Source organism: Mirounga angustirostris, unplaced genomic scaffold (genome assembly GCF_029215605.1).
Source record: "Mirounga angustirostris isolate CCGP_5_RB_7025 unplaced genomic scaffold, mMirAng1.0.hap1 SCAF_9, whole genome shotgun sequence".
Lineage (NCBI taxonomy): Eukaryota > Metazoa > Chordata > Mammalia > Carnivora > Phocidae > Mirounga > Mirounga angustirostris.
In genome coordinates, this window is record NW_026991717.1 from 101553798 (window position 1) to 101568254 (window position 14457).

Here is a 14457-nt window from a genome sequence, read left to right on the forward strand (position 1 = left end):
CTGGGAGAACAGAAAGAGAGTGCTGCGCCTCTGAAAGTCAGGGGCGCCAAGGGCAGACAGCTAGAATGGAGAACCTGCAAAGACTGGGACATCCTATGGGAAACTCTTAGCCTAGGGTTTGGAATACTTAGTAGGAGGTTAATAAATATTTGTTTCTATCTTCCTAAGAGCAGATGCAGAGCACAGCAAGGAGGAAATGGAGCCAGAATAGTGTAATGCAATGCACAAAAGCACAACATGCCAAGAGAGAAGGAGGGAGGAGGTAATTGTAGCCTAGAGAGCAGTAGCAACAACAGAACAAGCCTGGAGAAGTTAGAATGACAGAGCCAAGTACTATAATAACAGGGGACTGCATAACCACGGCATGATTCTGATAGATCTTTGCTAGTCACACATCTATATGGTAAGTAGAAGCACAGACTACATAGATGAAGGTAGCATTAATCAAACAAAATTCAGACGGAAATTCACATCAAAACACTAGTGATGAGAAAACACCCATTAGTGAAGTCTTGTGGGTTAAAACTACAACAGAATATACATTAAAAAATACAGAGAATATATATAATATGCAAAGTAGCTGGATTTAGTTGAAGTATAGAATTTCTATACTTAGCTGAAAGAAGTTAATGGTTTAAATTTTTTGTGTGTGTTTGGCTTACCAACGGTGTGGCTATAGTTACTTAGAAATAATTTATTTCTAAAGCCTCAATTTAAAAAATCAGTTAATAACAGAAGTAAAATTTTCTGAAGCATCATGTCACTGTAGTAATAACCTGTCAGAGAATGTTATGCAAAGGTGTTGAACGGCAGGATGGAAAGTTACAGATGTAATTTTTTTTTCTAGTCCTTTCCTTAGGGTCATGGCTAATCAGTCATTGTTTATACATAAGGTAGCTTTTGCAGTATTTATTTCTCTAAATATTTAACAGTCTTGGGAGGCAGTGACTAGCAATAATATGGAGTTTCTTTTTTTTTTTTTTTAAGATTTTATTTATTTATTTGACAGAGAGAGACACAGCGAGAGAGGGAACACAAGCAGGGGGAGTGGGAGAGGGAGAAGCAGGCTTCCCCTGGAGCAGGGAGCCTGATGCGGGGCTCGATCCCAGGACCCTGGGATCATGACCCGAGCTGAAGGCAGTCGCTCAACCAACTGAGCCACCCAGGCGTCCTAATATGGAGTTTCTAGCATGTTACGAGTGCTTAATGAATGGTAAAACAAAATCCTGCATGATGAAAAACAGCAGTCAGTAAATCTATTATACTCTAAACCATTTTAAAGCCACAGTAACTATTTAGAAAAGCATTATAAGCAAACACAGTGCATTGACTAAATTATGGTAATAAAGGAACACTTACATTCACTAAAAAGTTCACCCAGGTAATTTCCTCTTAAATTCTTAGGGGAGTGAGAGAAGGTATGGAAAAAATGGATGGGGTATGGATTAAAACAACAACAACAACTTTTTTTTTTTTTTAACCATGTGGAACCCTGCTGATCACACATTGGGTAGTTTTATCCTACACACTGGCGGGGTGCTCCGAATGCAGGATTCAAAATTCAAAACTCCCTCTAATTCAGCACCAATTAGCAAAACCCTGCAAATTTCTAAATGTCTTCAAGCTTTGAAAGAGTTGGTTTTGGAAGAGGAGGTACCCAGGTGCGTGAGTGCAGCTCCAGATGTATGCCGCTCTACAGTGACACCGGGAAAGTAAATGCTCTCTAACCCCGAGAGGAAGCTCTTCTTTTCCATCTAACGGAACGGCGGACTGCTAAGCCAGACTTGGGAACCGTGACTGTTGCGTTTCCGGGATCCAGTGCAGCCTTTAGCTGCTAGAGAACTGGGCTGCGACGGCTGAGAACCCCGTGCTTTAAGTTTGGGGAAGGAAGCGAGAGGAAAAAAAAAATAGAACTGCTCCTTTAAGAACTTCCTTTCCCTTTTACTCTATGTTTACATAACACGGGGGCCGTTCCACCGCGGGGCCCCAGGGGGGCGGAGAGGGGGCGCGGGCGGCCCCACGCGCCGAGGGGAGGGGGCGCGGGGCGGGCGGGCGGGGACTGCGGGGCTTTGGGCGGAGGGCTGGCTGGCTCCCACCTGCCCGCGCGCTGCAGGGGCGGCCCCGCGCTCCTGCCCCCGCCCCTCCCCCGCTCGCTGCCCCCGCCCCTCCCGCGCTGGCTTTCTCCCTCCCTCCTTCCCTCGGCCGGGCTCCGGCGGCAGCGGCGGCAGCGGCGGCGGCGCTCGGCGCGGGCAGGTCCCCCTGCTGCCCGGTCCCATTTGTTGCCGAGTCCGGCTCGGAGCGGCAGCGGCGCGCGGAGCTCCCGGGAGCCCCGAGGGGCAGCCGCACAGCCACGACGGAGCAGCCGCGGGACTGGCCGCCCCGCGCCCCCTTCGCCGCCGTGCCCTTCCCCGGCGCGCTCACCCCCTTCTCAGGATGGGATTGTAGCGGCGGCGCGGACTCGGCGGGGATCGCGGCGGAGGAGGCGGCGGCGGCGGCCGATCGGGGCTCCATGTTTTCCCCCGGCCAGGAGGAGCACTGCGCCCCCAATAAGGAGCCGGTGAAATACGGGGAGCTGGTGGTACTGGGGTGAGTCCCGAGATCTCCGACCCCGGGAGCTTGACGGCGGGCGGCGAGTGCTCCGGGCTGGGTGGCCGCAGGGCGCCCGCATCCCCGAGCGGGGCCAGCGGGGTGTCTCGGGCGCTCTCAAGGGAACGCTGGGGCGCTTAGGGCGGCGGGGGCGGCTCGGGGGCCGGGGCGGCAAGCGCCCGGGGAGCGGTGCCCCCCATCAGCGCGCGCGGGGCGCTGCAGAGACCGCCGAGATGCGCTTTCCCTGCCGAGGACCGCGGCCGAGGAAGTGGCGGAGTGGGGCCGGCCCCGGGGAGGCAGGGACTGTGGCGACCCCGCGCTCCGCGGGGCGCTGCGCTGGGGGACCGAGTCCTCGTCCATACCGGGGAGGGGAGCGGACCCTTGCTCGACTTCCTCGCGCGCCGTGGGTCAGGGAGGGCGGGGAAGGGCCGGGGCCGAGGCGCCACCGTCGTAGGCACCTCGCGGTGTCGGGGGAGACCCCCCGGTTGGCGAAGCTGAAAGGCCGGTGGGGCCCGGTCCCCGGGGACCCTCTGCCGGGTGGATTGTGATCCCGGAACTCCGAGCGCGGCGCTGCGGGCTCGGCCGCCGCGGGCAGCGGGATCTGCGCGGTGGGCGTCCACGGGCAGCGCTTTGCATATTGTTATGGTGACCGCCGCGGGTAGCCGCAGCCCGGGAGCAGTGAACTGTCTGTGACCCGGGCGGGCAGGCCGGCCTCGGCTCTCCCAGGCGGGAGTGTCCTGGAGGGGGCAGGGACACGGCTGCGCTGGCCCGGGCTCCCGGGGCGCGCGGGGCCACATCCCCACCGTCCCGGGCCGCGGCCTCGCTGCTGTCCTCCGGGCGGCGGGGAGCTCGCCCGCCTCGGCGCCCTCCCCGCTTGTGAAAACCACATTTTGAAGATAGTAATTATCTACAATCGTTAAACGGCAGCAATTAGAGACTTCATCTACTTCCTGAGTTTCCCTGTGACATTTCTATTGTTTACCCTTAATAAGCCGGGAGAGAGGCTTCGCAGGATTAAAGCAGGATAAAGTGGGCAGTGAAAGGGGAGCAGAATGAGGAGGAGGGAAATGCAGGAAACTCGGGAGAGGGAGCAACTTGGATTTAGTATCTGGAGAGAAAAAAGGATTATTTTCTCCTTCGGATGTGTCACTCCTGGGAACCCGTGCTTTTGTCCTTCTCTGTTGAAAGACCTGTATTCTGACCGTCATCGGTGCTGATAGGTAGGCTTAGCCCACAAATGAGCCATGGGTAGAGAGAAACTCAGGGAACTCTGAAAAACGTGTTTTGATAACTGAATACGTTGAAGTGCCGACTTAAAAATAATTTTAAAGAGAAGAATTTTTAAGGGAAGCTTCCACAGTACAGCTGGAAGTTGTCTAGTCCTCCTCACGTTGTTGCTACAGTATTAAGTGGAGCATTATTGGAAATCTCATTACCTATTTTGAAGTTTGCAGATAAGCGGTTTTTCCCACTTGCATCTTAATTGCGCCGAAAAGACAGATGTCCGGGTTCAGTGGCAGGAGAGCGGAATGACAGGGAAAAGCCCGAGGTTAGCTTGTCTTACATAACCTCAGCCCAACCTAATTGTGTAGAGTTTGGTTTTGTTTGTGTGTCTGGCTTCAAAGTATGTTTAACGTACGTTGTGAACCTGACACGAAAGATTACGTTACACCAGAGCTTTATTTCGTTATTTCCTTTTGAGGAAATCATTGTTGAGATGTTTCACAAAAGCAGTGTCCTAGTGGGCCTTGGAGAGGTTTTGTGTTTATAGCTGCAAGTGCAGGGCGTCCCAGAGCCGTGGAAAGGATTCAGACCCAGGATTGTCCTGGCATCATAGGCTTGCTCTACAGTAGGCTATGTAAATGCATTGCCCCCTGCGCGTGCTTTGTCCTGCACTGATGGTTTTCCGGGAGACACTAAGTATGACATAGTTGGCACTTTACCATTTGGGGCCAGACACGGAGCAGTTATTTGAGTACCTGATATGGGCCAGCACTGCTTAGGCATTGAGGATCCAGCAGTGAGTGAGGAGCTTTCAATTTAGCGTGGAGTGGCTGTCACCAACAGACAGAAACATGTAAACAAATGAATAATACATGGCGTATATCAGGTGTTGCCAGGCTCTCAATAGAAGGTGGTTAACTTAGGGAATGTCTGTGCTAGGTAGGTATTGCTTTCTTTAGCTAGGCGGTCAAGGCAGGTCTCTCTGAGGAAGTGAAATGTGAGTTGACATCAGACTGCTGAGAAGGTACTGGTCAGGTTATTGAACACTTGAGAATAATTGTGGTCTTTTTTTTTTTTTTTTTTGAGGGTAGATTTCTGACTCTAGAAATATCGAACACAATGAAGAATGCTGGGGAAATAGTAATAGGTAGACTTGAAAGCGACTCTTACTAATTTGTATCCTACCCTCAGGACTTGAGACAGTGCCCTCCCCCTTAAAACAACAACAAGGGTCAATAATTAATATCAACTTTGCGTATCTGGTCATCTGGGTCATAAATATTGGTAGAGGATTTCTCGTAGGTTTTATTGATAAAATTAATCTCGACGTCTAAAAATGACTAATATTGATACTGATACAAGCTTTTGCTTTTTTTTTTTTTAACTGTTGTATAACTACCTTTCTGTTCTCTTCTAAATTTCTTCTTTTTTTCCTCTCTTCTAAATTTCATAGTAAAATGTTAGTGAGAAATCCTGGGGAGCAGACTGAGGAACTATATACACATATGTGTATATATATATAGACATACACATATATATGTATATATGTATGTGTGAAGAGCTATATATGTATTCTATCTATATCCACATGCAAATATGTGTCTTTTCACGTATTACACAATATTAAGGGAATTGCCAGGTAGTTAGGATGTTAATAGGGTCATCACCTTCTCACTGGATTAGTGGAATTTCATTATTTCTGGATTCCTACCAGTGAATGTATCATGCCACAACCCTTCATTGTGCCCATTACATAATTCAAGGTAGAGAAAATGACTGGTTTAACTGTCAGGTCTTTCTTGCTATTCATTTTAAAGCTGGCTGATGTGTTAAAGTTGGGGCAACGTGTCTGGATTTGCGAGGCAGTTCAGTGTAGTGGGGAGGGCATAAAGGAACAGTCGGGAGACCCGGATTGAATCTCTGCTTTCTTGCCAACTAACTTTGTGACTTTGGCTTAGTCTCTTACCCTGTCTCTGCTTCTTCAGCCATAATGAAATATGATTGGATTAGGTCATCTTTAAGGGCCCTTCCTGGTCTATACTCTGTAATATACTGTTCCTTGGTTCAAGTATGGAAGATGCAGTTAACATGCTGTTTGTTGGTTTTGAATACTCTTAAGGTGATGGTGTCAGGATTCTAATGGGAACTGTCTTTAAATAGCAGAAAAGACCAATGCTGTGATTATTTCTTTTGAAGTAGATATGTGCAAAACAGGCTTTTTAAAAAAAGTTGTCATGGTACGCATATATTTGGCTCATTGGTGTTGGGTTATATGTGAAGGCATTCAAATTTGGTAAAACTTTCTGTTCCAAACTTAAGAAAGGCAGTATTATTCTGTAGTTAAACTCAATAGGCTGGAAAAGCCAGCATAAGGAAGAGATAATCTGGATAGGATTTTGGAACTGGAAGGGGCCTAAGAGGTCCTGGTATACCTTTAACCCTTTTATGTTACTGATGAAGAAGAAACTGAGGCTCCGGAAGGAAGGAGATTTGTTCAAGTTCACAGTTGAGCGGGATCATGGCGCTGCTGGGTCGCTGTTTCCCCACTTCGGGGCAGATTCACTAACATTCCAGTTCCTCAAAGCTTCAGTTTTTTTGTAACTTGCACGAGGGGAGCTGAATCCCTTTCTGGATTCAATTTGAAGTATGCAGCTCTCGTGCTGACTAATGGCCCATCATGGTGTTTTGGAAAAATATTGCTTACTCTCAGTTCCCCTCATCTCACAGTGGAATGGATAATACATTTTGCAAGGCTTTATTTTTAATTTGATGCTTCGCCAAATGTATTTTTATTGGCTCTCCCAGCCAACAGTTTTTGGGGTCTTCAGATGGAATTCAGGAAATCCCTGAACTTGGATTGGGAAGAAAAATGTATGTCTATTTTCACTATAGTCAGACTGAAATTTAGCATTTCACTCAATTAGGAATATAGGCAACAGATAGAACTGCTGCTACATTTGCTACTTACTGCATTAATACAGAACTGCATATATTTTTGTGTCTTAACTTAAAACTGTCTTGATAACTAAGTATAATTATTTTCACTTGTAATCCTTTGTATTTTATGTATTTAAACCATTTTTCTGAGAAGGGCTCAGTAGGCTTTACCAGACTGACAAAGGGATCCTTGGCACAAAAATGGATTAAAAACCTCTACAAAAGAATGCTTATGAATATGACTGAAAATGAAGTATTTTAGTGGAAACTGATCAAGGTCTTCAAAAGGTTGAAAGGTCAGGGATGGGTTGGGGGGGACCTGCCCTTTTTCCTTTGGATGGTGCAGCATTCTGTCTGATAAGACAAAGAAGACTGTTGCTTGAAGAGTTTTTGGTCTTTATTTTTTTAAACAAGCAGCTCCCGATTTCTATATGCTGTTTTTGTTTTAACCTTGGCGCTCTTTAAAAAAAATTTTTTTTATTATGTTATGTTAGTCACCATACAGTACATTGTTAGTTTTTGACATAGTATTCTGTGATTCATTGTTTGCGTGTAACACCCAGTGCTCCATGCAATACATGCCCTCTTTAATACCCATCACCAGGCTAACCCATCCCCCCACCCCCTCCCTTCTAAAACCCTCAGTTTGTTTCCCAGAGTCCATAGTCTAACCTTGGCGCCTTACCTTGACTACCCCTCCCCTTGGTAGTAATAAGAAACCTTAAAATATACCCTAATACTTTTCCTTTTCTTATCCTCCTCTCTAATTTGGGCCTGAAGACTTCAAACAGTGGTATCCTTTATGGACTAAAAGGTCTTTGAACTTTTTTTTTCATATAGAAAACAAAATCTTTACTGTCACTCAGCATGTGGGGTGATCTGAAGAGCTCAGATCTGTTTGTGTGGATGGAGTGTCTAATTCTGTAGGCTATTAATGGTCATGATGTTACTAGCTTTGGGTTGCTATATTTTCCTTTACTAACTTTAGCCTTGTTTGGAGTATGTGGCTGTCTGTGTGGTTTCTTGTCTGACTTTCTCAGATTTACTTGTTTCTCTCTCTAACACATCAAGACCGACACCTTCATTAGGACTTTTCATTTTTTGGTTCTATTTCATCATGTGATCCATATTTGGGGATGCTTTATTTAAACAAAGTAAAACTGGGTTGTATGTGGGTCCCAGCAACTTTACCAAACATACTTTGTCCAAGAGGTAAAACACATACACACAAAACAGCAAAAAGCCAAAAACATCCCAGTTGCTGTATTTGAGGGAGACCAATATTGTCACATTGGGGCAATGATTTTGTGTCTGCTGTGCACGGATCAGCGGTATGGTGTCCTGGAAGTAAGTTAGGTAGGGCTGTGCGTTGGCTTTTGAATGGAGACAGCAGCAACTTGGTGGACCTCATTGGTATGGGAGAAAAAAAAACTGGAAAGGAAATTTGAATGTTGTTTAAGTAAAGATTTCTCCTGGGGTGTGCAGAACCTATTTTATAAAAAAAAAAAAAGTGAGGGTATAAATGATTCAGTTATTAGTTTTTCCTGAGCTTATTGTCATCTTCAGCTTCTGGAAAATAAAATTATAAGATCAGAAAATGCTTCATATTTTTTAGCTTTGTCTAAATCAGCTATTCTCAACCATTGTCTCAAACCACCTCATAAGTAATGATCAGTTTTGAGTTACGTGTCCAGTAATTTATGACAAGGAATAAAGTATTGATCTTTCAAATGATTCTGAGATGTCCCTTTGATAATGTTGTTTTTCACGCACTTGAATTCTGATACGTTTTCTCAAGTGGGAGAGAAAGGGGTGGAGTTAGATCAGGCAAGCCAGGAATGTATTCATTCAACAAATATTTATTGGGTGTCTACTCTTCCAGGCACAGGGAAGTTAGGGTAATCACGTTCCCTGCCCTCATGAACTGCTATCCGATTCCTATCACAGCTCCTTAGTGAATAGCCATTACCAATATATAGTGCATTTATGTATTCTACAAATATTTGGGCATCTACTAGTGTCGGATGCTGTGCTTGGCACTAAGGGATGCAGTGAAGAACAAGACTGGGATGGTCCCTGCCACTTTGGAGCCTGCAGTCCAGTCGGAGAGATAGAAAGCAATCTACAGAACGTAGGGTCACCCAACACCGTGCCTGGATGAGAAGAGGATGGCGAGGAGGAGGTAAGGGGGGAAAGAGTGCTGTAGGCAGAGGCCACACGGTGTTCTGAGACCCAGAGGTGAGCGTGCATGCTCCTCCAAGGAACAGAGAAAAGCCCTGCATGGCCAGGAAGAGTGGTTGAGTTAAATACATGAGAGGTGAGGACGGGGGCTGGTCATAAGGCACTTATAAATCATTGGAAAGGTTTTGGACTTTATCCTCAGGGCATGGGACACTGCAGCAGCGTTTTCAGCTCTGAAAGGGGAATGGAGAAAGCACTTCTTCAAAGGGGGATGCAGCCTAGGTAGAAGGAAAAGGAGGTGGAGGGAAAAGCAGAGGCCAGAGCCCCCATGAGACAGGCAAGGAGGGAACAGAGTGTGAGCCAGCGAGCAGCTATTTAGCTGTAGATTCTGGTTCCCGTCCCCTGTCCGGAGCTCTGCATGTTTGGCCATTCATGTAGTGTCGAAAGTCCTGGGGGTGGGGGGGGAAGCACTGCTCCAACATTGCGTGTTCGGAAGCCAGTGAGACAGACTGCACCCCGCCAGGGGGGGGCTTACCTTTTACTGGGAGCGGTAGGCTGTGTACATGAGCTGGCAAACAGCTAAAACAGGTGGTAGGAGGAAAAGAAAGCAGGACAAGGGGGAAGAGAGCGACTGAGTGGGTAGCGGTAGGGGACTAGCAAGGTGAAGAGCTAGGGATAAGGCAGGGGGAGGCCCCTGTAGGCTGAATAATCAGGAAAGGCTTTTCTGAGAAAATAATCCTGTGTCCTCTGAGAGTGCCCACCTTTTTCAGTTTTTATTTCCTTTTTTTGTTTTGTTTTGTTTAAGCCACCCTGAGTGGGTTCCGCTCTTACAGCCAAAGCATCCCGAGTATGGTACTAGTTAAGGAGGCACAATATATAAGCAAATAACCAAAGGGAAAACAGAAGTGTAGACAAATACAAGGGCATATATTTAACATCCGTAGGGATGAACGTGGTTCAGTCCACCGTGCTCTCCCCATGTGCCCAGAGTGGCGATTGCATTCCACTGGGGTTCATTGAAATGATCTGGTTTCCCCTTGTAGCTGGCCGCCGGAGGGCAGGGACCTCAGCTTGCACCTCCCTCGGAGTGCACAGGAGGTCCTCGTCAGGGATGGGGCAGGGATGGATTTGTGTGGCGCACTCCAGTGCCCCACTTGGCACAGAGGAGCCCTGGGGCGCCGGGAGTGGTCTTGGATTTGGGAGCAGCTCTCCCATTCTGTAGCACAGCTGCGGCTTTGTCAACAGTCCTCCCAGCCTTACGGGCCCAAGTTAAAGGCTCCCTCCCTGCACTACTAAATGCGCACATCAGATATTCCAGTTTCCACTTTTGTTTGTTTTTCTTTTTGTCAGTCACCTAACATTTTGTCACCTGCAGAAAGTTCTGCCTCGGAGGGAAGCAGGCCATCTGTTCTGAGCTGCATGCAGAGTGCCACGGTGGTGGTGAAAGGCCGTGGTCATTAGTGCCTGTTAATGATGGCTGGAAAGACTATGGAATACAAGCCTCTTGGACGACAAACCTAATAAATATGCATCAGGGCCATTTTCATCGTCAGGTTGAAGACTATGGCAAGTCATTCTCGATTGAGGTTTTATTTCCAGCCGTCCACATAATGCCTCTCACTCTCAAACATTTAACTCTGTTCGTTTCCCTGCTTTTGTGCTCATGCAGGCTCTCTTTTTAGGATAAGAATCATTATTTCAAGCTTTGTACTTCCATTCTAATTGGTCCTGGCTTAGCAGGATCCAGCCAAAGCGGGCAGTGGTGTGTTTGGCTTCTAGGCTGTTGGTGGGAAACTGCTGTTTACTATTACCAGGGGCGTCTGAGGAACCCCAGAGGCCTCTCCTCCTTTCCCATCCATACCTGGGATTCTTGTGCTTCGTGCTCCATGGTTATAGAACCCTCTTTTGACAGAGCTTGTGACGGGTGAACAGTGAGGATTTCTGGAACGCTTGATTGATTAACTGATTACCTTGAGGAAAGGCCCTTTCTGCACAAGGACCATAGACACAAAAGACTGTGTTTCACACCAGATCCCAGCAAATGACACAGACCAGACCCGTGCGGGAGTACATTAGATTACACTGTTGTTTGGGCGCTTTTGTTATTACGTGCTCGAGGACAGAATACCGGATGAACTCTGTAAGCTGTATCTAAGGTATACAGGGAAGTTATAGGACAGATAACCGTACTATTTGTCAGCGCTTTATGCTTCTCAATATAGTTTTTCACATACCTGAGCTATTTCCATTTAATAAACATTCATTGGTTTGACCCTTGAAACTGTCCAATGGGAATTGGACCTAACGGCTGTGTTATTGAGGCGGACATGACCCGACTTTCTCAGATGGTCTTGTAGTGAGTTGGCGATCAGGTAAGAGAACGCAGGGTTTTGACTTAATCCCATGTTCTTCCCCTGTTGTCTTCAAATATGGCCCATAGTAGTTCCCCGTGTGTCTGTGTGTGTGTGCCGGACCTCCCATCAGGAGGTGAATCCCCGCCCCTCGAGTCTCGGCTGGCTTTGTGATTGGCTTTGACCAGTCCATGTGAGGGAAGGGACACTTTGTGACTTTTGGATGTTGCCTTAAGGGATGTTGCGGCTTCTGTTTTTGTCCTCTGTGTTAGTTTGCTAGAGCTTCCGTAACAAAATACTGCAGGTTTGGCATCTTAGACAACAGAAGTTTCTTTTCTCACAGTTCTGAAAGCTGGACATCCAAGATCAAGGTGTTTGCAGGTTGGGTTTCTCCTGAGTCCTCCCCGCTTGGCTTATAGATGGCCATCTCTCGCTGTGTCCTCAGATGGCCTTTGTCTCTACGTGCCCACCCCGATGGCCCTTCCCTGTTCGGATAAGGACACCAGGCATATTGGATCAGAGCCCGCCCATATGACCTGATTTCACCTTAATTACCTCTTTAAAGACCCTCTCTCCAAATGCAGTCACGTTCTGAGGGGGGCTGGGGGTTAGGACTTCAACATTACAAATTCAGTCTATAATGCCCGCCGAGAAGGCAGCCTCCAGCCATTCCAGACACCGGGCCGAGGGAGCGGACCTGGGAGTGAAGTTGTTTTAGATCCTTCAGCCCATCAGGCTGCCCAGTCCACACCACATGGAGCAGAGATGAGCCGTTTCCCCCCAGCTCTGCCCAGATGAAGGAACTGTGGGTGGTGGTTTGAGGTGGTTTGTTAGACGGCGGCGGATGGTTCAGACACCGCAGTACTCTCCAGCATGGGGCTCTGCTGTCAGACCCGACAGACTGATCTGAAGTAATCCACTGAGCTTTTGTTGAGTTGTTTTTCGTTTCCTTCGGGTTATTGATTATATATAAGCATGATTTCAGCCTGTTAGATGAGTTATTCCAGACATTAAGTACCGTGTGGTCTGAAAATCTTAGCTAACAGACGCATTTGTGGAATCACTTTATCACGTGCACGTCATCTGCGAGGCTCTCTGCGTTCGTTCATCTCCATAATCAATATTCTCTCCTCATTTTCGTTGAGAGCACGGCAGGTGAAGAATGGCCCAGCTTAGCCGAAAACCCCGCTTCTGGTACGCTCGAACGTAAGTAGCTTTAACCCGGGGAGCTAATGCACGACACAGATTTTCAGACTTTTAAAGGCCACCTGACATGAAGTAATAGCACCAACAGAGATCTGAGTAGGGGAGGTAATCTGTACGAGCAGCCTGCAGGTACAGGCCGAGGGATGGGCCGCAAGAATGTTTTCTCACTGCCGTTGGGTGGTGAAATGACAGGATGAACAGCTCATTTCTATCCGTCGTACCTGTCTGTGGCTGTCGGCGGTAAGAAGGAAGCACCGGTCCTGAAGGACTTTACGTGTCTCGTTCACGCCACGGGGACCGACGATGTGCCGGGTAAGAGGCGAGCAGAGGCGCGAGATTGCTCTGGGTGGTGCAGTCGGGGCTGGGCCCGCGTCCTCCACTCTGCAGAAAGGGACAAAGTGTGATAGCCGCCCAGATGCCAGCCACCTGCACGGTTCTCACACCACCACACACGTAGAATCACCAGTTACCACCTGCAAACGGAGCACATTGCCGGATAAAGAGAGGGAAAGAAGATTCCTGTAGTAAAGTGAATATAACTTCTTCAATTTCCCTAAATTCTGTTTAGGGAATTTTAAAACGTTTGCCATTTTTAATCAGAGGGACTGAAACAGGTAAAATTCAGAGTTTTGCAATCAAAATTTATAAACTGAGTGTAGAAGAAATTTAAATAAACTTGTAAATGATCTGTTTTGTAGAAACTACTATAATTTGGTAGCTTTTAAAGCTCAGCGCTACACTAAGACCTTTGGGCTGCCAAAAACAGAGAGAGATGTGTTTCACTGCATGTGTCTTCTGTATGAATATATATGATTAAAAATGGGAGCCACCGTACATACTAGAAATTAAGCACTCATAGACACCCTAAACATTAACCACTCGGGAGGGGTGAATTGATGCCACTGCTGATTTCACATTTAGGAACCCACATAAGGAAATGCCCTCCAGGGGCGGACAACCTGAGGTCAAGACGAATAACTTAGCAACAACCCATACATGGTGCAGAGGAGGGCTGGAGGGAGGCAGCTGTTATTTCAGGTGTACTGGGGGCCAGATTCCGTTAGGTGTTTGGCTTGATCAGTCCCAGGAATTGGATTTTATTATTTGGGAAGTGAGGCTCCAGTTCAGGCTACTCACCTCATCGGTGGCAGGGCCTGATTTGAAGGTAGGTCTGTCCGTAGTGCTCTGAAGCTTGTTTCTTTCCGCCAGGGTGAAGGTCAGAGGCATGTGTGTTCCTGGAAGATTGGGAATGGTATCCAGGAGGAGGTGGCCTCCGAGTGGAGTTGTGAAGGGCGACCTGGGGTTTTATAGGGCAGGAGTAGTAAAGGCATGGGGTGTTTGGCTGGAGGCCGAAGTGCTTGGGGAAGGAGAGAAAGTTGGAGAACTGTCAGCTAGTTGGCAGCTACTCGTGCTAGGGATGTGGCGGGTAATAACCGAGTAATCCCTGCCTTCTTGGAACTGAGAGCCTATCACAAAAGAGGGATTTAAACAAATGGAGCCTGGCAGGGCGCAGGCAAGAAGTACAGGGTTTCATGGGGGTGTCGTGCAGGGGAGAAACCTTGGTCTTGTTAGGAGGGAAGGATTCCATTTAGGCTGAGATGAGGAAGGTGAGTAGGAATTAGCCAAGGGTCACGGAGGGAGGAGAGTGGCGTGTATCAGACACATTTAGAAGCTGAGGGGCTGAGAGACATCCAGTAGGTTTGGAAATCAGGGGGTTGTAGGGCCAGTGTGATGAGATATGACCATGACTGGAAGGGTGCCATGGGCCCTGTAAAGGATTCAGGCCTCCAGGACTGGGAAGCCTTGGCCTTCGGGGAGGTATTCCGTGTGGAGGTGGCAGGCACTGTTTCAGGCTTCTGAGCAGTTGCCTTAACTAATTCTCAGGATGGATATGATCTCCAGCTGGATCTGCAGTTTCTCTTGTAGATCATTTCCCCCTCCTTGTCTCCAAGGGACAGTGGCTCACGCTGGG

At 47.7% G+C, this 14457-nt stretch overlaps 1 protein-coding gene across 1 annotated transcript in view; it reads left to right on the forward strand.

Annotated features, from left to right (window-relative positions):
- Positions 1 to 2086: 2086 nt before the first annotated feature.
- The window catches only part of PELI2 (pellino E3 ubiquitin protein ligase family member 2), a 208021-nt gene continuing 195650 nt past the window's right edge, over positions 2087 to 14457 (forward strand). The window contains exon 1 of the mRNA XM_045900925.3: positions 2087 to 2586. Within this exon, the coding sequence (XP_045756881.1) occupies positions 2510 to 2586 (77 nt within the window). The 5' untranslated portion in view covers positions 2087 to 2509. The remainder of the gene's footprint in view (positions 2587 to 14457) is intronic.